This window comes from Eschscholzia californica, unplaced genomic scaffold, assembly GCF_041429995.1.
Source record: "Eschscholzia californica isolate CP2 unplaced genomic scaffold, dmEscCali1.0.p SCAF_2, whole genome shotgun sequence".
NCBI classification, from domain to species: domain Eukaryota; kingdom Viridiplantae; phylum Streptophyta; class Magnoliopsida; order Ranunculales; family Papaveraceae; genus Eschscholzia; species Eschscholzia californica.
Genome location: NW_028238309.1, coordinates 12,839,000 through 12,861,821, shown reverse-complemented (window position 1 = coordinate 12,861,821; position 22,822 = coordinate 12,839,000). Strand labels below are relative to the sequence as shown.

The window sequence follows — 22,822 nt, the reverse complement described above, 5'->3', positions numbered from 1 at the left end:
ATAACATAAGGAAACGTCCCTCCAAAAATCAGCCCAATCCGAGCCCTAAAAGTGCCCGAATCGGCTAAGGCCCAAAAACCCTGTTTTTGGCTTTTTTGTACTATCTTTGCCTAATTCCTTTTTAGGCCTATGAGATATGTTTATGGGACACTCCCATGATTATATCTCACTCCCACTAGTCATATCCTAGATCAATTTGACACTCTTATGTGTAACCCGTTGTAGGATCCGATCGAAGTTAGCCGCGAATTACTTCGTAATTCGACGATCGTAGTTGGTTTCTAGCTACAACTCTACGATCCCTAAATCAATCGGACTTGATGATCTTCCACATCAATTGTCCTATCCGACAAATTGTTTACATTGTCACCTTGGTCGAAGGACATCTCCTTCAACTCCTTCAAGACCTCCATCCATTGTTTCGATACCAAAACAGGGCTCTTACCAGAGCTGACTCGGATCCACCTCTTTGCTTGCCTCTGGGCCAGTACAGGGGTTCAATGTGCCTTGGAGATTCGTGTCGTCTTCTCATTTTTAGAGTTCAAGTGGAAGAGCTCTTTCGAGTGTATCCTTCTAATGACTCCATAGATAAACCGTTTGTTGGCCCGCGGCCCGGTACCCGCCCACGTTCGCGCACGTCCGAAGGGTCCGTGGACGCCCAATGACCGAGCTGGTTAAAACCCGCCCGTCCGACAGATGTTTAGCGGACGTACGTGAGCAAGGGGGCTTAACCGGTGTACCACCCGTGTCCATCTGTTTTGTCCGTTTACCCATCCATAGTACCCGCCCATAATAAATATGAAACATTAAATGTTCACAGTAAAACGGTAGTGTTAGATGAGATTAGGCTATGCCATATAATCCTCGAAATCGGAAGAAGCCTAACCCTTTTCTTTCCTCTTCTCTTCGACTCTTTTCCACTCATGTGTCTTCTCATTCTCAAAGGCGAAATCATAATCCTTAATCATAATCGATGTTTCCATATCTTTTGATTTTTCTCTGAGAAGCTTCTTTCTAATTGACGATCTTTTACTTCGAGTGTTTTTAATTTTGTTGCTATTGTTCACTAAGTTATTGTACTTGGTGACTTTTTTCTGACAAATTACGATGTCCGGCTAGAAAAACAGACACGGACAAACATTTTTTCAAAAAAATCCGAAATGCCCGTCTATTTTATCCGGTTGTCCGAACAGACAAAGTTTCAATTGCGTTCGTTCTGCCCGGACTGGATGGGTAGTCGTACGTGGACCGCCAGTCCGGACCGATCCCCACCCCTATTCTGGACGCCGTAAAGTAAACCTAGACGCTTGATTAAATCCAAAACCAGTCTGGCCGGTAAATCGTTAGGCTGATTAACTTTCTCTCTCTTCTTTCTCCGTCTGGTACAAGTCTCCCAAGTCGAAAACCTTCCTCCCTATTCTTCCCTCTATTACCTATAGTATCGAAGTTTCGAAACCCTAGTTTACGATTTACAGTCCTTTTCGAAGTTCATCTGCAATTTAAAGTCGAAATGGATGAAGAGACTGATAAAAAGCTTGTTCTTGTTGCTAGAAGAGCTTGTTTCGGTCTTCCAACAGCTTGTCCTTCATGTTTACCTGTATATTTTTATCTCAGATTCGCAGATGTTTCATTTGATCTTCGTTCTAATGTTATTCATCCCGATTCAGGTAATTTCTTGCTTTCTAATGAGTTTTGAATCTTATTACTGTAGAAATGGAATCGTTTTTCAAACTGTTGAAAATCAGATTGCACCTTAAAAAGTTGTAGTTTTGAATGAATTTTAGTTCAGATATAGTTAGAATTGTATTATAATTAGTTAATGGAGATGCGATTTTGTTCTTAAGAACCTGATTACTGACTAAAGATTGTCAATTTGAATTAAGAAATTTGAGTTAAAAAATTGATCTTTTTACTTTTCAAAAAAAATTGATCTTTTTTTTTTCTAGGTTTACATAGAGAAATGGTTTATTAATTGGATAGAAATGTCAACTGAATGAAGCTTTTGTGAATTTATTACCAAAAAGAATAATCTCAATTGTATTATTGACGAAGTTAGGGTTTTGAATATGTATCCCCAATTAAACTATACATGTTTTGAGAATGAAAGCAAGGCCTCGAACAGATTTTCCGTAAGAAAAGTAAGCGACTGTATCGATTTAGTTAATAAAAGTAGCATGTGGCACTCGCCAAATCCGTGATGCTCGCATTAATATAATGATGGGTCATATGCCCAATCAGGGTTATCCATTGCTTATGCTTTGGGTTTTAGGTGGACACACCAATAGAAAAGGTAGGTATATAGGAATAGCCAGGAAATAAAAGTCTAAGAATGGACACATTAGGAGTTAGGCATGCTAAGGAGACAAATTGCGGCACCTAGTAGGAGCAAGTTATTGAACTACTGCAAGGTTCTGAAATGGCGAAGTTGAGAATATGTGGATGTTTATATATTATATACTACGTATCTTGGTGGTGATTCTCTGCTTAAGTAATTTTTTTCAGGATCACATTCATATTCTATGGCAGAATTACTCAAGATATTGCTTCAATGCTTCATATCTCTATCATCACATGATACTTATTTGTCATTGTTTTAGATGAAATACCTTATGTTGAATGTGGCGATTATGTGGCTTACAACAATGAGAAGGGTGGGGTTATTGAAAGCTTAAAGGAAGACGGAGTTGTTGATTTAGACTCTGCACTACCCAGTCATACAATTCCGGAATGGTTGTCAATGAAGGCAATGATCAGTTCATGGCTTGCTGATGCTGTCATGTATGAGCTCTGGGTTGGACCTGATCGAAGCACTGCTTATAAAATATTTTTCTCTGATCTTCCATGGCCTATTGGAAAAATTCTCCACATTAAGCAAACCCACACAGCAAAACAGCTGCTTGGGATAACAAAACTGAACTCTGAAAGAAGAGAAACTGAGGTCTCAATTAATCCAGTGTTGTTTCTTCATTACCTTCTCTGATGTCTATTTACATGTTTAGCGTCTTCTTGTTCTTCCCCTTCTTTTTCATTTTCATTTTTCTGCTATACTCTATAGAAAGTTGTATAGTGGAGCTAAAAACTGGGTCATTCTTGAGAAAGAAAAGTGTTATATGTGGACAGATCTATAGGAGGGCAGGCCTTGCATACGCAGCTTTGTCCACTAGGTTAGCAGAGCAGACCTTTTTCATCGAAAACAGGTAGGTCAGATGTTCCAATGTGGATTTCTTATTGTCCATTGATACTTACCTCCGTAAATGAATAAGTTACTAATGTGTTATTTGGTGACCAATTTTGTTGTGCTTGTACAGGCCGACAAGTTTGGATGCGATATTCCTTGGTCACACACTTTTTACACTACAAGCTTTACCGGTGAGTTCTATTTTTATTTTGATAGTGATAGTTTGGTATCATGGGTGTGGAATTGGTTGACATGAAATCTACAAGTTCATTTGAAATGTTTCCATTATGTAAATTCCCCATTTATCCACATGATAAGAGAAAGCTATTTTGCAAATGTGTCCCTTTTATGAATTCGATTTTAATGAGGATTCTTAAGAATCAGATTTTGAATTTGATGAAGATCTTGATAAAAATATGTTCGATGAAGATTTTGATTCAAGAAAGGATTCCGTGTAAGATTGGTTTGAAAATTCAGACACTGCTGATTCCAAATTAGATTTAGATTATTCGAATTAGATAATGAATTCCCTTTACAAAGAGAAACATTAGCGCCAACGACAAAAATCTAACAAGTTGTTTTATCTGGGAACCGAAGATCACTCTAAGTAAGTGCCGATCTTTTCTAGTAATATTCTTCTCTCATTCCCTTGGCCGCCATACATGCTAACCATTCATGGTTCGCCACCTTCTTACTGTCTCAACTTGTAAACATGATGGTGGTGGTCGAAGGTCGTGGTGTTGAAAATGAAGATCTTCTTGGCCTCCTATGTCAATTGGGGTCAAATGTGTGCTTATGTAATGTGGGGTCTGAGGGTAAAACTGGGTTTAAGTGGTAAGTGGGAATAACGTGGTAGAAACAGTAAGTGTATATAATTTTTTTTTTATTAAAGCACATTATGGCCCATATGCTTGAACTATTTTCGACTTCTCTTGTATATGTTATTGCTTACAGGAAACATCTTTGCTGCGTAGCAAGCTGTTGGAGCATGACAATCTCGTGAGATACTCCGAAAATCTTAAAGCTAAGTTCCTGGATGCGGGTACTCCGTCTTCTTCGTCATTGCCTAAGCCTCCTTTTGATCCGTCATCATCATCGACACCAAAAAGAGGAACCCGGACAAATTGGAGTAAGTTCTTACCTTTTCTGCTTGAACTCTTGTATCCTTTAATTAATTATATAATCAATTATTTGTTAAGATTAACAGTGAGTGAGTTTTATTTATCAACTTGATCTGTTGATAATCTGCTCAGGAAGGTCTTTTGCTTAGAGTTTCTTATGGATTTTCTTCACATGGCCTGTTAGTTCTGGTTTCTCTGATTTTCTTCCCTCGCTACAAATTCTAACATATATTGCCTTGTATATGGGCCGATGTCTAATCCGGTTTGCGACCCGAGAAACCATTTTAAACAAAATTTTGGCTCGACTTGCTTATGTTTGCCCTAGTCTTGTAAAGATTGTTATAAATGTAAAGAGGTACATTCGATTTTCGGTTTTATTGGAGAGAGTTAGAGGCGGCTGGATGTTAGGGTTTTAGTGAGCTACAAATACTAACACCCTTAAGGAATCTCTGTGATCTTATAGTGAAAATCATCACGTCAATGTTTGATGTAGAGTAGGTCTCACCAACCGAGTCACTTAAATCTCTTGTATTTGCGTGATTGTTTACTTTCATTCTTGCTTTTCTTGGTTTGCTTGCTATTTGTGACAAAAATATGTCTCATGAATGTATTTCTTTTGGTAGGTTCAAAGCCGAAAAGTAAGCCGAAGAAGGAAAAAACAGAGGAAGAAAAAACATTCAGAAGAAGAGCCAAATACTTTCTCGCTACTCAATTTGTTGCTGTTCTCGTCTTTCTTTCTCTCTTTGGTCCTGATGCTAATGCTGATGGCGATGATGATTTAGATGGTGATTTGAGTTACGATGACTAAGACATGAAACAAAAGCAAGACTTGTGGTGATGAAAGTAACAACTACTTCAGTCGATCATACCAAACAAAATGTAGTTACGGCAAGATTTATGATTTAAGTTTTTTTTTTTACTTTGCTCGATCTTGATTTATGAGTTTTGACATTTTCATCGCGAAACCTTAACATGTCGAAAATTTTGGAATAATCATATATATAGACACTATTAGAGGTGAACTTTTTTGAATGGGTGGGGTTCCCATAATATAAGTGGTAGAAAAATGAGCTATAGGCTTATCAGCAACGAACTTCCACCAGAGCTAATTGTTTTAGTTACTCTCTTAACGTCACCTGCAAACTCAGCCTAGGTGAAATGTTTGTGAGCGAAACCAATTGAAATGCGGGGCTTAGAGGCTTAGTTAAGCTGTCAACAGGCTGATTTTGTTGGGTGGTTCTGGATCTCTCTCTCGCTTCAAAAGTTAGCTCAAGAGGTAATGTTTTTGTTGAAATTTGACACATTTGTACACAGTAGACTCACCACCCGAAGAAGACTGAAAGTGTTTGATCTTAAGATTGAACCCTTCACCCCCTAGTTTTCAGCATGAGTTGTGAACAGAAGAAAGTAGAGAAAACTTCAAATTTTGTGTAATTGGAAAGGCCCAACTATACCTTCTAAAGTTGTTGTCCTAAGCATATGTTGAAATAGCTAATTGGAAGATAAATATTTAATTCAAGATAAAATGGTTATTTTATCTTTGAACTAGTTAGATGAATACATATCGGATTCAGACGAGTCATATTGTACTAAATTAAAAAAAATGCCCCCACATCATCTTTTAAATTTGACATCTCTTACCCCCAAAAACTTATTAACACAACGCCCCTTCCACAACCAATGTGGGATTAACCTAACAATCTCCTCACACATTAGCGCTCTTAACTGTAATAGTTATTGGGTCGAGACTTGTTATTACCCAAGCTCTGATGCCAGTGTTGGGTGATATTGGGCCTCTCTTACTCCAAAAACTAGCTCAAGAGGTAAGGCTTCTCCCACACTTATTAACACACCCCCTGCCCCTTCCACAACCAATGTGGGATTAACCTAACACGAAAGGCAAGAGCGAGGCGGCCCTGACACAATTCACCAACAAATGCAGTAACAAGGACTAGACTCACTTCAACTAAACCATTCCAACGATTTTCATAAATCAGAAGATTATAAAACTTTTAATCCAGATATGAATTCATCCGCCTGATAGTGGCGTAAGCAGTTCTATACGCAATAAAGCAATAATATTATTAATGCTAAATATGAAGAAATGAAGAAAATCTAGGACAAAGATGTCTCTTTGATTCCCACAAAATTTACTGATTTCCAGAATCAGTTTAGGTTCTTTAATATTACTACAGCAGTATCAGTAAATAAACAAAATAACATTATCATCGTTATCATCTTCTTCTTCTCCTACCCTATTATCTATATAAATATAAAAATTTCCATACCTGAAAACAACATTGAGATTCTAATGATTTAAGAAGGAAACAAGATTGGGGATCCATCTCTCTTAAGCTTGCTCTCCGACACATCTAATTTGTTCATCTTCTCTTCACACCAAACCAACTGTTCTTTGCTGATTCTAATCATCCTCAGTGCCCTCGATATGACTTTAATATCGATAAGCCCGAAGAAGAGCTCAATTTCCTCAGCTGTTGTCGGCCAGGTCTTCTTTTTCCACCCTTTTTTCTTTTTACAGAGTTCCTTGATTTTCAGCATTTTCTGTATACATAGATTAATGCATTTTAAAGTAGAGGAGGATTAAGGAAAAGAAGCGATGAGGTTTATCAACATCTCTTACAAGTACGATTGATTTATTTCTATACAATCTAACACTGGTTGACACGGAAATTAAAAATATTGAACTAAAAATAAAGAAGCTAAGAACAAAGAGAGAACAATACGTATACTGCAGTATCCGTGTTTCGGGATTTTTATTAGGTTTTCGTATCTGACACCCCGTACTGGTGTCGGATACTGATATCTGTACTAGTACTCATGTTACCCAGAAAGGAAAGGGAAAAGACATGATTGACGATTGAAATATAAACCAGAGGTAAAAGATCGAGTTAAGAAATTAGATGGATGGTATACCTTGTCAAGAGAAGATTGGATTTGTTGAACATGACTTCCCACCTGATTCTGACCTCCAAACAGATTAAGAATTTTACCTGATTTTTTCTTATCCATCTTCAGAAAAAGGTGGAAGGTTAGGATGGAAGCCTCAATAACAGTCAAAAGGTGAGAGGCAAGGACTGGTGCATCTTCTTCTTGTTCATATTCTTCATCTCCTTCATTTCCTTCTTTCTCTTTCTTCCCGGAAACTGAAAGAAATCGCAAAAGCTGAAGAACGTAGCAAAGCACTTCAAATGTACAAAATAACGAGAGGTCTATCTTTTCCCATTTGATTGTAGCCAGACATGAGCTATAAATCTATTTTTTAATCATATAAAGAGAAATAAGATCTTATGCATGTTATCTAATTACGGGTTTCACCTTGAATACTAGGAACCTGAAGCAAGTTGGTGAAAGAATTCCTCGAGCGAGCATATACGTCTGCTCTCGGCCCTTGCTCAAAGGGCTCGTTTTCGACAAACCTCTGTAATAAAACTTGGAATCGCTGAAACAACTGAGCAACATGGCTGTAACAAGTGATATTATCAGGATCAGACGAGATTTTCTGGCTAAGTTGTGTGTATTGGCAATGAAGAGCCTCCCAGGTTAAGCAAACTTGAGCCACATATGCGGTTTCAAGATCCTGGTAAGGATCATCATGCTGTGGCTGCAGATACTCTTGCTCGCCATTTTCTTGAGGTTCTTCTTTCTTCTTTAAAGACAAGCTTCGAAGAGTAAAGGACAGCTTCTTAGACGCGGATCTTGGTGATGGGGTCAATGGAACATGGGTTCCTGATATGTGAAGCGTAAAAGAAGTAAGTACATACAATTGGAAAGAGTGTCCAAGAAATCAATAGGTCTTAAGAGCTACCTCCATATGACTGTGGCGACAAAGTCGGCACCCTCAAACCATACAACTAGTCACTAGTGGAAGTATAGAACCATAATCAAGGTTTTAAAATACGTATTTACGCCTCTGGCGGTTTGCTCTCACAAGGCGAGGCAGTGCCTCGAGGCGTAAAATACGAAAGAAAAATTGGTAAAGAAAATGACATCAATTATGTAAAAACACAGCATAACAAGTTTTTCTACTTTACTACCATAGTATAAAGTCTTAAGTGTTGCCAAACAACTCACAAATAACAGTGAAAAGCAAAACAAAAAATTCTAGAGTTCTTCTCCCCAATAGTATAAGGTTCTAATATACGTAAGCCTAAAGGCGCCTTGTGACTGCCTTGCCTCGAGGCGTACGCCTTGACCGTTTTTTCAAACATTGACCATCATATTGGACTTGGCGTGCAATATCACGCAATAATCATTTCATTCTCTATTTTTGCACTATTCTTGTATTATGTAAATGAGCTTTTTGAATTAAGCACCCATTCTCCGATGGATAATCTAAACTAAAAGAATCACCCTTTTAATCATATAACTACGTTACCTCCGTAATACCAACTGTTCTGCTATTTAATCTTACAAACTAGTAAAATCTAACTAAAATGCCCTGGAGGGTTTTCTTAATTTGAATTATGCAAGTTAAAATGCTGTAAAATCTTGTCACTGAAGAGTCATTTCATAATCAAATTTCCTATATGATATACAAGTGATATGGCAGCAAATTTTGTCTTTGGAAGAACGAAACCAATATCTTCCACTGTTGTTAATAAGAGGATCGTCAACACACATGTACGCCATTACTGTGCTGCTCCTACAATTATGGTACTTTTGATGACTTGGACTTGCACCAAAACTTATCTCAACTACAACTGCAACTACACAACGCATGATTGGACCATTGAAGCAGAAAAGAAAATTCCACTCACACCCCACCACTTTTTGTCTTAGGTTTTGGCCTGTAAAGTAGATTTTCGCTTGAAGGCAATCTGTCATATCTAATTTTGGGAAGGAAAAGACTCATGCAGGTCTGGCAGAAGGGGACACCATTAAGGAGTACTTGTTGGATGCCTACTTTAGGTATACGGGCACCATATTAGGGTTTTGGTGTATGAGCTTAGATTTTTACGCAAGAATAGTTGACCACTGATAAGGTACAATGTATTATTTTAAGTGCGTAAAAGGGTAATCAATATCCGATTATGTACAAATTTTACTTTCAATACGTTGGCTAATTCATAATGGTTCATGTACGCATTTGGTAAAAGATCATATCATCTTCTATACATGGGATTAGAACTTAAATTTTTTTGATCTATTTAATGTAATGGTTAGAATTTCTATGGCAAATTAAGATCAACATTCAAGTAAAGTCTCTAGTCCGATAAAAAAGAACGTAGATGTTTGTTTGAGAAAGTGATTGAAGTTTTACCTGCATCCTGCATGCGTTGAGCACTCATTCGATCGAAGAACAGCATTCGTTCACAGTAAGTTGCATACTCTGCATCGAAATTACACCATTGTTGAGGATCCTCAACTTCTGAACCCCTGCACCCACTAGAACTTGTTTCATCTTCTTCTTCTTCCTCAGGACACGACTCTTCGGGTATTAAAACCATAAAACTATTCCTTCTTAACTCTTTCATCCTCCTCTTAACTTCATTCAGTATAAAATCATCATCATCATCTTCTTCCTCAGTCTCATTAGTTGGATCGACATTCTCTGGTTTAGACAAATCATTCTCATTTCCATTTCCATTACCATTACCATTACCATTTGCATTTTCAATCTTCAATTCCTCTGGTTGTGGTACTGGCTTATCATCCAACTCCTTTCCTGAATTAGGTTTCCGAGCTTTCCTGAAACTCTTTACTTTAAAGAAATCCATTCCCAAAACTTTCTCTCTCTCTCTATCTCTACAACAAACACAAATCACAAACTCTTATTAAATAAAGCCTTTCAAAGATCAGTTATTTCAGGCTTTCAGCATCAAATTAAACATCAAAACAAAAGCAGTTGTTAAAAGTCACTTTCTAAACAGTAATTTGAGATCTTGGATTCAAAGAAACGATACATCTTTTTCAGGAAACTTTACTTGAAACAGTGAAGAGCTCAAAACAAGTAAGAAATCCATCTTCAGATACAAAAAGAACTTTACCTGACCAAAATGTTCTTCTCAGAAGTCTGGAAAAGCTCAAAGAACAATCTTCAGCCGAGATTTCTAACCAAGTTAATCTGAAAAGGACGCACAAACTTGAAGCTATTGAAGCTTGTTGAACTTGATCGAACGAAAAATCTATCAAATTTTCGTTATATCAACAGATCATACTAAGGAAAACCTAAAAATAAGTTCATTTCTTTAAGTGCTTCTATTCACGAAGCACATTTCCTGTAAAAGTAAAGTTTTTTTTGCAAGAAATTGAAGCTAAAACTTCTACTAATAACTTGAGAACCCAAAGTAGAATTGATCGTTTTGTTCGTTTACTGAATCAACATTTTCTTTCAGAAGGAACTTAAAAACGTGAAATGGTTCACTGATGAAGAAGAAGAAACCCTAGAAATGTGAGAAAGACAAAGATCAGAGAACCCTAGAAAAGGTGAGTTTTTCTAATAAAGAGGAGATGAAAGAAAACAGGTAAGAGACAATAAATTTTTAAAAAATAAACGGAATTAGTAGTAATCGATTGATTTTCATTTTCCATAAATAAAATTGTTTTTCAGATTTTTAACTTTTATTTCTCTCTCAGAGAGCTCTCTCTCTTTAGTGGAGTATTATTATTAATTGTTTCTCTCTCTAGCTTTGGATTCGAAAAAGCTCAAAACCCTACGAATTAGGCGGGTACTCAGAGAATATTGTCAGAAACTAGTCTTCTTTTTATCCTGCCCGGGTTAAGGCTTGGCCCCGCACTCCCGCAGCGAGGTAAGGCTTGGTCCGACAGTGAACACGGGTTGGAAAGCCCGGCTTGGCTACTCTCAACTTTGTTTTTCTTAGTATTGGAGGTCCCAAGTTCGATTCCCCTAGAAGAGAAAATCTATGACTTATTGAACTTTGCTATAGACAAGATAGAAGCACGAAGGAATCACTCTCATGTCCCACAGGATGGTCTTAAGTATATATGACACTTGGGCGCCAATGTCTTTCTTTTTTTGAGAAATCGACTACGATTTACGTCAGTCGTTACAAGGCATTGATACATCATGAATGTCTAAGTTAAACAGATAATGAGAGAGGCTTAAAGTCCGACAAACCTATTAAATTATTTATACCTTTAATAATCCAAATTCAATAACTATGGACTCCACCTCCTCTAGGAATCGAACTTGGGACCTCAAGAATTTTAGAGTTTATGTCAACACTATCAACGTGGGCCCAATGTGTCTTTGAGATGGTAGTTATTGAGGCAATCTAATTCATGATGTAATATGTTCATGATGTATCTATCTCACGTAATTGATGTAATGACTCTTGGGTCTATATAAAAAAAATAGATTTTCCATGGTCCTCTTAGTCTGAGAACAAATACATACTCCAATCTCATATTACACATAAAAGCTTCCCTTCTCCATAAAACTCTAAGATCGTGTTTGGCACGTGAGAATAAGATGTGATTTCTGAAATTCACAATCCAGACTGTTGTTTGGCTCACGTGAATGCAGAGAGAATCCCTTTAATGGAAGATTGATTCCCCTCAATTAGAGTAATAGCAAAATCAAGGAGAGGGTCGGTTTGTGCTTCTTATTCTCCTTGGATGATTTGTTTTAAGGGAGATTTTATAGGCAATGCCCGAAGTTGTTAAAGGCAATCTCGCTAAAGGTTAGATGCAATATATTTTTTAGGGCAATGCCGTCTTCCTCCTTGTCAAGCAAAAGAACGTCGACCGGAGTCCGGCGAAAGGTAGTCGGTCGGCAATCTCTATCCGACGACCTTAAAGAAAAAATTCTTTCGTTCTTCTCTTCTTTGTTGTGAAAGTGAAACAAGTCGGAAATAAAATTAAGCCTAAAATTAATATGTATTTACAATTTGGCAAAGAAGATTGCTGCTAGAAGCCCTAAAAATGAATCGGAAATGTACTTGAAACACCTTGTTTCCTTTCACACAAATCAAGTTTGGTCAAGATTATTCACTGGTCTATTATCCTCTTCTCGCCGTCAGGATTCAAATTTCTTCGTCAGAATCACAAGTTTCTATTAATTGAATCACACGACCCAGATCCTGGAGACGCATACCTGGTCTCCCTCTTCTCTCAAATTCACTCGAACATCCTCTACAAGTCCCTCTTCTCTCACTTTCATGAGGCTTGTTTCTTCGTTCTTGATCAATGCCCGAAATGTCTTAGGTGCTGTTTGTTTTTTAATCTTTTCAGATCTGAAATCTGAATTGGGTTCCATTTAAGATTTCAGATGTTTGTTTTTTAATTTAAAATTTTCTGAAAATCTAGCTGAATCGGGCCAAAGTCTGAATGGGCTGAAAAAGAGCTCATATATTTCAGATTCAAAACAAGTCTGAAATGTGGGGGCAATTTCTGAAATCTAGCAAATGACATTTATGCCCCTGTATCTTAGAAAAATGTCTCTACACCACCAAAACCACCACCACCACCACAGGCAAAACCACCACCACAGAGCACTGACACCTACACCACCACCACCACCACCACCACCACCACCACCACCACCACCACCAAAGGCCAGACCACCACAACAGAGCACCAACCCCACCTACACCACCACCACCACCACCACCACAGAGCACCTACACCAACACCACCACCATCAAAGGCCAGACCACCACCACGGAGCATCGTGCACTACGACCACCACCACCACAGCGCGCAGACTACAACCACCACCACAGCGCACACTATATCGTCTAAGGAGCCAAGAAATCTGTAAGCCCTCGCCGGATCCGGCGAGGGTGATCTTGCTCAAACCCTCGTCAGATCTGGCGAGGGTCATCACCCCTTTTCTTCCTGACATTCAGTTAGAGAGATAGAGAGACGAAGAGATAGAGAGACGAAGAGATAGAGAGACGAAGAGATAGAGAGACGAAGAGATAGAGAGACGAAGAGATAGAGAGACGAAGAGATAGAGAGACGAAGAGATAGAGAGAGAGATATCTAGCGAGAATCCTCACCCATTTTGTTCAACTTTAGTTAGAGATATAGAGAGAGAGATCCGGACGAGACTTGCGCAGAGAGATCCGGCGAGGCTGGTGGAGAGTTCTGAATTTTTTGGTTTTGAAGTGGACAGAGAATGTAACCCTAGGTTTTTAGGGTTTTTATAGGTCTTTTATTTTTATGGGCCAAGAGATAAAAGACAAACAGAAATGGGATTTTTTTGTTATTCAAGGGTATACATGTAATTTTAATTTTTCAGACTTAGTAATTCAGATGTAAAAAACAAACATCTAAATTCATCCAATTCAGATTCAGCCGATTCAGTTCAGCTGATTCAGATTCAGTCAATTCAGATTCAGACATAAATAAAAAAACAAACAGCACCTTAGTTGGGAAAGCAAAGAATATTTGTTATCTTAATACATGTTTGATTAATTCTATATCCATACAAACCATCTGATGGAAAGAATAACTGAAGTTACTATTGATTTTTCATGGCAAACCCTCATACAAGTTGAGGGACACTCTACCTCTTTTATAGAATGGCACTGGAGTTAGTGAGAGAGATGGAGTAGTGAGAGGGAGAGAAAAGAAGAGTAGAAGGAGGCATAAAATTTTTTTGAGTTAAAAGGTGGCCGGCGAGTCCTTTGCCGGAGAAGAAAGAATATGGGATTGCCTCTAACCGTAAATGGTCAACATGTTTTGACCATGGTTTGGGAGAAAAACATATTGCCTTTAACAATTTTGGACATTGCCTATAAAATTTCCCTTGTTTTAATACTTCTGAACAAAATTATCCTTAATAAAATATTTGAATGACTAATATTAAAACCGTCCATCATATAATACCACATCTAAGAAATTAAAAAACTATGTTTTCAACCACCAACATATCATCTCTCTCTCTCTCTCAATGGTAACTCTTTCTCTCTCTCTCTCCATCTCTAATTTTATTTTCCTTCCCTCTGCCTCGTTCTTTGGTCATTCCAATCAATTTCACACCATTTAAAAAGATTTTTTTGTATCCAAAGTGCTTAGTATAGGAAGATGAAATTAATTATTATAGATTTGATTTTTACACCTTTCGGCATTGGGGGATTTCGATAGAGTAAAGAGATAGAGAGTCTGCTCTTTGTTCATCCCAGTTTTGATGGATTTTGTTGCCGAGAGTTATCCTACGTCTACCATCAAAATCGATAAACCGTTGGCAAGAGTTTTGTTTGTGCCAAATTAGGATTTTATTTTTGACAAAAAATTGTTAAGACCTTTATTTATTTTATCGCATTACCATTTCAAATTTATAACTTTGAATAAATAACACTGATTAAAGTATTAACAAAGTTGACATGTAATTTATTTTTATTTTTTTTGATGAAAGACATGTAATTTATTTAGTTTAAGTAAAAACATACCAGTCCGTGAGTAGGGTTCCGGAGGTATTTTTAATGGTAGTTTTGGATCAAAGTTTTTTCTCTCCAACTCCTCATCATAGATTATGGTTGGGTTGGAATCAAAGTTTTTCCCATAATGGTTTTACTCACTTTCTCTCTCTAAAACAAGGTTCTTTATCACTCTAACTCCTCATTGTTGGTTGATGATGATGGATTTAGAAACAAGGTTGTGTTTCATGATAAAGTGCTGATGATGATTCGAAGAAGGAGAAGAAGAAGAAAAAGAAAAATAAAACAAGGGTTGGGTGGGTGCCTCCCTAGTAGGCACCCAGTACGTATCGGGGGCCTTCAAAGACCAGGGGTTAATAACAATTTTAGCTGGTGCTATTAGTCGCTCACAAATTTACATTTCTACTCTCACACAAAAAAATTAAGTTAAAAATTTGTCAGGAATTCTCGATCAAACTAAAAAGTCTGATTCCTAAGAATCACGTTGTGGGAATCTGTTCCCACGAATCACGTTGTGGGAATGTGGTTCCCATAAATTAAAATCCATTCTCGCGCGCCAACGCATGACCTTAAAGTTTCCAAGTTTGAGTGTTGCAATGGAGATGCTCTTTGTAGAATGTAGGTAAAATAAAATTTATGTGAAATGGAAGATCTTAGGAGAGAAGATAAGATTTTATGGGAAAGGGAAGATTTTATGAAATATAAGTGTCACATAGAGTTTTGAAAGTTTTTTCTCGAGAATCTACGAAAATGATATAAGAAATAACAAAAGTAGACCTACTCCATACTTAAATAGGAATTAGGAATCTTCTGTCCATCATAAGTGAAAAAACCCACCAAAAGAGAGTTTATTCGGAAATAGAGACCGCTGATTCTGTATAGCTCTAGATTAGGCTTTGACTTATAGCCCCTTCCAACATTACTCAAGAACTTAAGGATATGATTTGTGTCAAACCAAGACAGACACCTATGGTTTCTCATGACTTTTATCTCAGGAAGTACAAAATTCGTCTGTTTTGTGTAATCGATTATTATTAGGATCGGTGAGCGAAAGATTCAAAATAAGCTTGTTTTATAAGCAACAAAAACCAAATTGCATGAAGTTAAATTGTAAAATTTTATAGAGTTCTTTACGTTTTGTTTACTGCAATTTACATGTAAAAGTCCTTTTTTTTTTACATTTGTTTTTTCTTCATGCAATTACACAAATGTATTACTCATGTGTTAACTGTTCAGTGAATGTTTAGATATGTGTAGGAATAAGCTTGTTTTATAAGCAACACAAATCAAATTGCATGAAGTTAAATTGTAACATGTATAGAGTTATTTACATTTTGTTTACTGCAATAAGATAACACAAAAATAATTTGTCTGGTGAATCTTATAAAGTAGTGCATGCAAAGTACATATCAAAATTTTTATACTTGGACTTTTGGCCTATCTCTTGTTAATATTAGGGGGAGGGGGGTAGTGGTTGGGGACATTTTCATGTCCCCCAATGTCCGTGTTATTGGTTGGGGACATTTGAAATGCCCCCAAATGTCCGTGTTATTGGTTGGAGACATTTCAAATGTCCCCAAATGTCCGTGTTATTGGTTGGGGACATTTAAAATGTCACCAAATGTCTGTGTTATTCGTTTGGGACACGAAATTAGGGACATTTCAAGACAAATTTGTTTTGGGGATTTTGGAGACATTTTAGTGTAAATTTGGAGAGAAAATGTCTCTCAGAATATGGAAGACACTTGGGGATATTTGAGTAAGGAAGATAATAAAAATAATTATTATTATAAAATTATATTATAATAATATTCTCTTATTATTATATTACTATATTATTGTATTATTATTATATTATTATTATTATTATTATTATTATTATTATATATTTGAGTAAAGAAGGTAATAAAAATAATTATTGTTATCAAATCATATTATTATAATATTATCTTATTATTTTATTACTATATTATTATATTATATTATATTATATTATATATTATATTATATTATATTATATTATATTATATTATATTATATTATATTATATTATATTATATTATATTATATTATATTATATTATATTATATTATATTATATTACTAGGGTATATCCCGTGCCCTAGGGCACAGTCACTTATATCATTCAAATGTTACAAAATTTATTTTATATTTAACTGAGAGAGGGAGATTTTTGTTAGTTATTATTTTTGGGTAATATTTTTTTGTTTCTTTTTTCTTAAATTAGTTATTATTTTATTGAGAGAGAGAGAGAGAGAGAGAGATTTTAATTCTTTTCTTTAACCCTTGAAATTTATTTTGTTTCTTTTTTTTCTTAAATTAGTTATTTTATTTCTAAGAAGGAAAAGATTATTGTTTTTTAAATAGGTAACTTTATTTCTACGAAGGACTATATTTTAAATTTTGAGAAAGGCTTCCAAACAATATGCATAATTAAATAAGGATGTTTGTCCCAGTCATCATTTTCCCTTCTGTTTTATATAATAGATATTATATTATATTATATTATTATTATTATTATTATCATATTATTATATTAATATTATATTAACTATATTAAATAATAAATATTTACCAATTGTCCATCAATGTCCACAGATATCTACGGATGTCTATGAAAGTCGAAAAATTTATTTTCAAAGTAGTAGTGCAAATATATTATTTCATATGATTAGGCAATAATGATTCCATTAAAATAATAAATGGCTACCAATTATCCTTCAATGATAATAATAATAATAATAATAATAATAATAATAATAATAATAATAATAATAATAATAACAATAATAATAATAATATCCACTACACATTTTGTCCATGGATTCAATATGTTGAAATGTCCCCAGGACATTTTGTCCATGAACCAAATGTCTCTGAGACATTTTGTCTATGAATCAAATGTCTTGAAATGTCTCTAAAATATTTTGTCTCTGAATGTCCTCCAATGTCCTGAACCACTACCACCCCCTTAGACTCTATGGTGTTTATTAAGGCCCATATTTTGGACCTTTCCCTGAAGATTATATTCTATATACACTCTTACCCTTAATTTTACACTAGGTTTTCGTCGCATCCTACCGATGTGGCAAATCCCTAGATTCTACAAGTAATAAGGAAGGGAGAGTTGTATAGAAGATGGAGGAGATAAATATAATCTACTAATCGTGGATTGTATGAGAAAAATAGGGGGAGTAGTTATTTTAGGCATATCATAACTAATTGTTGACACTAATACTCTTCCGTTTTGAATCAATCTACAGGAAGAGGATTTTATGTCAACCGTCGAAAGTAATCGATATCAAACTTCTAATAAAAGTAGACAGCCAAACTTAGCCCAAATAACCGACCGACCTATTTTTAATTATAATTATAATATGAGATTTCAAAAGTGCTTGTACACTAAGTGATACTAGATGTGGAAAGAAGACCAGAGACTACAAAACTTCTGTTTATCAGCAAAAATTCATGGATGATAAGAATTGTCTAATCAACTCCAACAATGAGTAACAAAACAGATTAAAGAGTATAAAAAGTTTAATTGAATGTATCAATGAATAGGGAAAAGGCAAATCTATTGATATAGTTGGCAAACGACCTGTGTGGTATGTATAGGGTAAGCAAACGAAATAACAAGATAAAAATCGGGGCTGTGTTGTCCAGTATAAATTAGGATTCTAGCATAAATACAAACCTCAACAAATGCACAAATTTCACATTATTTCTTTCATTTCCTTAGAGTTGATTTACAAATTACAATAACAAAGTTCTTGGAAACATCAGTACAGTTCTATCCACACACATTTACACAACAAAAGAGAGAGGGAGCAGGGAGGGTAACAAAACCGACGGTACACAAATAGGTTTTGGAAGATATGGCACTCAAAGTTGAAGAGCTGGCCGTCTTTCATATGATGTTTGGGATGGTCAGTAGCCTAACCAAGCAGATGGAATTGGCTGAAACTTATACTTAGCGTATGACAGTACATCGTAATAATCCAGTCGATTGAAGCAATCACGAAAGTCCGTAAAGAGCTTTTCGAACACCCTCCATTGAACTTCATATGATCTTGAGTATGGGAATGGAACGAAAACCTGCAAACATGAGATATTATAAGCGAGTGGGCAATTAATATTTCATTCTTAAACAACTATTAATGAACCTTGTGTAACACTATATAGACAACATTATCAGACTACATGACGTAGCACCTTCGAGAAACCTTACATGTGGAGTGTGAATGTTACCCAAGTATAACATGGACAACAAAACCGCAGTCTACATTTTGTTTGAAGTATGAAGCACCGGAGGCGAGATGACTGCTTTGAGGATGTCGCATTCCTTAGGCGTGCCTAGTCGACACTAAACCCTAAATTCTAAAGGGAAATAGAAGCTTACATCTCCTTCTTGCGCGAGACGTTTAAGTAGTAGAAATGTGTGCTCAGTTTCTTCTAAATTGTCAATAACGGCTAACCAGATCACTGAAGCAAGTTCATGCGCTTTAGCCCTCGATTTACCACAGGCAATAAATTGATCTGCAAATTAAGGACAAACCTACACTTATTTACAATGGGAAATGCGGAATAAAGTTCATATGACATTATGACCAACAAATAATTGACACACTCGGTCGCCGATACCAGTAAGAAAAGCTAATAGAACAAGAAAAACCATTTTTGAGTTGACTGCAAACAAACAAATTTTGTGGTTTTGTTAAACATACTGCTCTAACATATCTGATTTTCGTCTTAAAATCAGGTAACCATGGATGCTACCAGAATTCGAGCTTGAAGATTGCAGAAGTGGGGATAAGATCGAATCAGGCTTAAAAATATTTCATTCTTTTGGTGTAAAGATGGGGGAATACATAATTTACAAAGATAGCAAGAACATAAAAAATCATGACAGGAACACCAACACACACAGCCAAAGCAAGCATAAGAAACACGGAAGAAGAGGTTGGGAACTCACCAATTATGGTTCCTTGAAGTACTCCAGAAGGAAGAGGCATGGTTGAGAGCTCCAGCTGCTCCTTTAGAAACAAATAAGTATGACCCATAATCTCGTCAATCTCACCATCAAATGCAAACATTTGTTTACTAACATGCAAAGCTTCATATCGTCTGGAGTATATAAAGAGAATACGAAAATGTCAATCACTAATAGGCTAGGTACAAATTAACATGAGGAAACCAAATCAAGAAGTGTGAGGTTGAAATCCTTACCTCTTGCTCAACCCTCGAGGAATTGGGCCAGGCCATCGTTTCCGTTGGTCAGCCGAAGGCCATGTCCTTAAAAGCGCACTTCGCCAAAAACACTCTCCTCGAAATAGATTCGCCCATTGCTTCTTAACACATGATATATGAGTCCAATCGGATATAGGCACACGGATGAAGATTTCTATTAGAAGGTGATCGGGAAGCTTCCGGAAGGATGGATCAACTAAAACAAGACTATCAATTTCCCCCGTCATTATGTTACCTACGCAGCTTAACCAGAATTATTGGAACACTGATCGAAGCAATGAAAGAGAAAATGAAGAAACTTCATATACACTACAGGATAACAGCAAAACAGAGATGAACATGAATAAATAGGATTTGTGTGACTTGTTCAAACAGCATCAGAATAACAAAATTGAGAGAGTACAATGTACAAATGAATCAACTAATGCTACTAATTTAAACTAAACCCGAAAAACCATTTAATCCAGTAGAAGAAACTTTTTTTTTTGTTGAAATGAACTATCATACTTGAATTACATACTTGTTCAATAGTTATGTTACACTTTTTCCCCAATATCAATTGTAAGGGGAAAAAATCAAAATCACAAATCTCTTTCCTTATTCAACACTTTCTTGAGAAGGGTTTCTCTACCAGGAAAAGGGTTGGAATTCCTCTTTACCTTTAGATCATAATCTTGATCTTGATTAAATTGATTATCAATATCCCTCTCTTTCTTCCTGTTTAAACAAATTCCCAACTTGACATTATGCATTTGGATACCTCTTCTTAATCTCTGTCTCTCTCTCCTCTCTTCTCTACCTCCTCCAACATTACCACCTACTACCTCATCTGCTTCAATAGAAACCCTAGAAGATTCATTCCCCAAAAAGTCTAATTTTATCTCTTCATCATAAAACCTTGAATCTTTAATTGAACTTCTCTCTTCCATCTCAGGAACCCTAAAAGAAGATCCTTTGCTTAAAAACCCCACTTTTCTTTCTCTTTTACCCCTTGAACTAATTTCTTCCATCTTAGAAACCCTAATAGAGCTTTTCCCTGATTTCCTATCTCCATCAACCCTTGAATGTCTAATACTGGGATTACCAATATCCATTTTCTCCCACTGAGAAACCCTAAAAGAAGACCCTTTGTTCAAAGCCCCTGATTTTCTTTCTCTGTAAGAAACCCTAGAATCTTCATCAGATGAACAAATCTTTTCAACTTGAGAAACCCTAGAAGGATAATTTTTTCTAGGTATTCGCCCACCCTTAGAAGTCCCAAGAAGTTCAAAATTAATTTTATTCCAACCAATCTTATCTTCATTATCCCAACCAAATCTCTCACTAATTTCCAGTAAATTCGAGACAGAATTCTCATTTGCACTTGAAAAACTAATTCTTCTATCCCCATTCAAGACTGTTTCAGCTAATTCCCATTCTACACGATCTTTATAAACTGGGTCTTGTAAAACTTCATCTGCTAGCTTTGCCCATTCTTCAAAATCACGAGCTCTTAAGGTCTTCGACACCCATTTTAAGTATTTTGAAGGTAGGGTTCCAAGCATTTTCCCCCTGTGTTTACCAAAATCTATGATTTTATCTCTTGCCGGAATTGTAGCAGAGATGGGTTTTATCCTAATGTATGATGAAGATGAGATTGGTTTGTAAGAACACATTAGAGTGGGTGATTGAGATGGAAAAACGAATGGATTTCGAAGTAAACAGTGAAATGCAAACAAAGGCATTGGGGAGAGAGAGGGGATTACGAGAGAGCGAGGAAGAGAGAAGGTAACGGTCGATTCAGATTATACAATCAGATACATGAAATTGATCAACTACGACGAGACTATCAAATTCCCCACATCATTAAGTTACCTACGCAGCTTAACCAGAATTATCGGAACACTGTTCGAAGCAATAAAAAAGAAAATGAAGAAACTTCAAATACACTACAGGAGAACAGCAAAACAAAGATGAACATATGAATAAATATGATTTTTGTGACTGGTTTTAAACACCATCAGAATAACAAAATTGAGAAAAGTACAAATGAATACATTCATGCTACTAAATTATACTAAACCCTAAAAGCAATTTAATCAAGTACAAGAAACTTTAACATAATTGAATCTCAAAACTTAATAATATACTAAAATTTCAGAAAACCCTTAAAACCCTTTTTGTTGCTGTTGCATAAAACTGAATAATAATACCTCAACACAATAAGAAATTAGCTTTCATAGTTAAGTTAAGAGTGACAATCAGATAAAAGTAAAACGAAAATACCTGATAAGTTAGCTAAATCAATAAGTTGAAGTGCTCAATTTTGTAATCTACACCAAATAGACACAGAATATGAGCATAAAAGCAAATTGAGAGTAGACGTAGAAGAGAACAGAGAAAACCCTAAAAGATTCAAATGAGATAACACAAGAAACCCATACTAGAAATAATATACCTAATTGAAGAAGAAACGCCTTTCAGTATATGGAGGAGAGAGAGAGAGTTGTTGATAGACCACCTTGCCACGTAAAATAGGTTACGGTCTGGGTCTCCGTAAGCCCAACACTCAATCTCCCGTCACATAAACATAAGGGTAAGGGTAAGGGTAATTTTAAATGCACTCACCATTTTTGTTATAGACACTCGGATCAAAGGTACTTTTTTTTTTGTTAAAATCAAAGGAGATGTGAGTGTATATAGAAAAAATTGTGAGTACATCTAATATTTTTCGAAAGGAAACTTGGGAGGACGAAGCATTATCCGGGGCTGGCCTTGAGGGCAAGAATAAAGGCTTTCTTGGCCCATCTCAAAGAATAGTTTACTTAGAGCATCTTCAACCTAGGCCCGGTTGAGGCCAAAAATTCACTCCAAGCCCAGTTGGTTGGGTTGAGCTCCAACCGACGACTT

General features: G+C 36.1%; 4 protein-coding genes across 11 annotated transcripts; 1 reads left to right on the top strand and 3 right to left on the bottom strand.

Annotated features, from left to right (window-relative positions):
- The first annotated feature begins 1,207 nt into the window (after positions 1–1,207).
- LOC147556319 (mitochondrial outer membrane import complex protein METAXIN-like) lies at positions 1,208–5,331 on the top strand. Its single transcript, XM_086664170.1, has 6 exons — positions 1,208–1,667; positions 2,598–2,938; positions 3,121–3,197; positions 3,309–3,369; positions 4,133–4,307; positions 4,923–5,331. The coding sequence occupies exons 1-6, from the start codon at positions 1,511–1,513 to the stop codon at positions 5,105–5,107; spliced, it is 996 nt and encodes a 331-aa protein (XP_086520296.1). The 5' UTR covers positions 1,208–1,510; the 3' UTR covers positions 5,108–5,331.
- A 1,084-nt stretch (positions 5,332–6,415) lies between these two features.
- LOC147556318 (DUF1666 family protein (DUF1666)) lies at positions 6,416–11,137 on the bottom strand. 2 transcript variants are annotated; one of them, XM_086664168.1, is made up of 5 exons: positions 10,308–11,137; positions 9,581–10,065; positions 7,636–8,046; positions 7,234–7,463; positions 6,416–6,861 (listed from the first exon to the last, which is right to left on the bottom strand). In XM_086664168.1, the coding sequence occupies exons 2-5, from the start codon at positions 10,035–10,037 to the stop codon at positions 6,616–6,618; spliced, it is 1,344 nt and encodes a 447-aa protein (XP_086520294.1). In that variant the 5' UTR covers positions 10,038–10,065; positions 10,308–11,137; the 3' UTR covers positions 6,416–6,615. The 2 variants fall into 2 exon arrangements, with proteins under 2 accessions (XP_086520294.1, XP_086520295.1); XM_086664169.1 differs by having other exon boundaries at positions 9,581–10,059; positions 10,308–10,975.
- A 7,252-nt stretch (positions 11,138–18,389) lies between these two features.
- Positions 18,390–22,479, bottom strand: LOC147556316 (uncharacterized). Of its 7 annotated transcripts, none has more exons than XR_015235303.1 (6): positions 22,371–22,479; positions 22,199–22,245; positions 19,913–20,168; positions 19,659–19,810; positions 18,915–19,222; positions 18,390–18,781 (listed from the first exon to the last, which is right to left on the bottom strand). XR_015235303.1 is itself a non-coding variant. In XM_086664163.1 (6 exons), exons 3-6 carry the CDS (start codon positions 20,158–20,160, stop codon positions 18,614–18,616), a joined length of 705 nt encoding a protein of 234 aa, XP_086520289.1. In that variant the 5' UTR covers positions 20,161–20,168; positions 22,199–22,245; positions 22,371–22,479; the 3' UTR covers positions 18,390–18,613. The 7 variants fall into 7 exon arrangements, 4 of the variants coding, with proteins under 4 accessions (XP_086520289.1, XP_086520290.1, XP_086520292.1 ...); XM_086664163.1 differs by having other exon boundaries at positions 19,086–19,222; XM_086664164.1 differs by having other exon boundaries at positions 19,086–19,222; positions 19,913–20,198; positions 22,371–22,470.
- Positions 20,265–21,657, bottom strand: LOC147556317 (golgin family A protein). Its single transcript, XM_086664162.1, has one exon. It carries the CDS (start codon positions 21,655–21,657, stop codon positions 20,515–20,517), a length of 1,143 nt encoding a protein of 380 aa, XP_086520288.1. The 3' UTR covers positions 20,265–20,514.
- Positions 22,480–22,822: the final 343 nt, after the last annotated feature.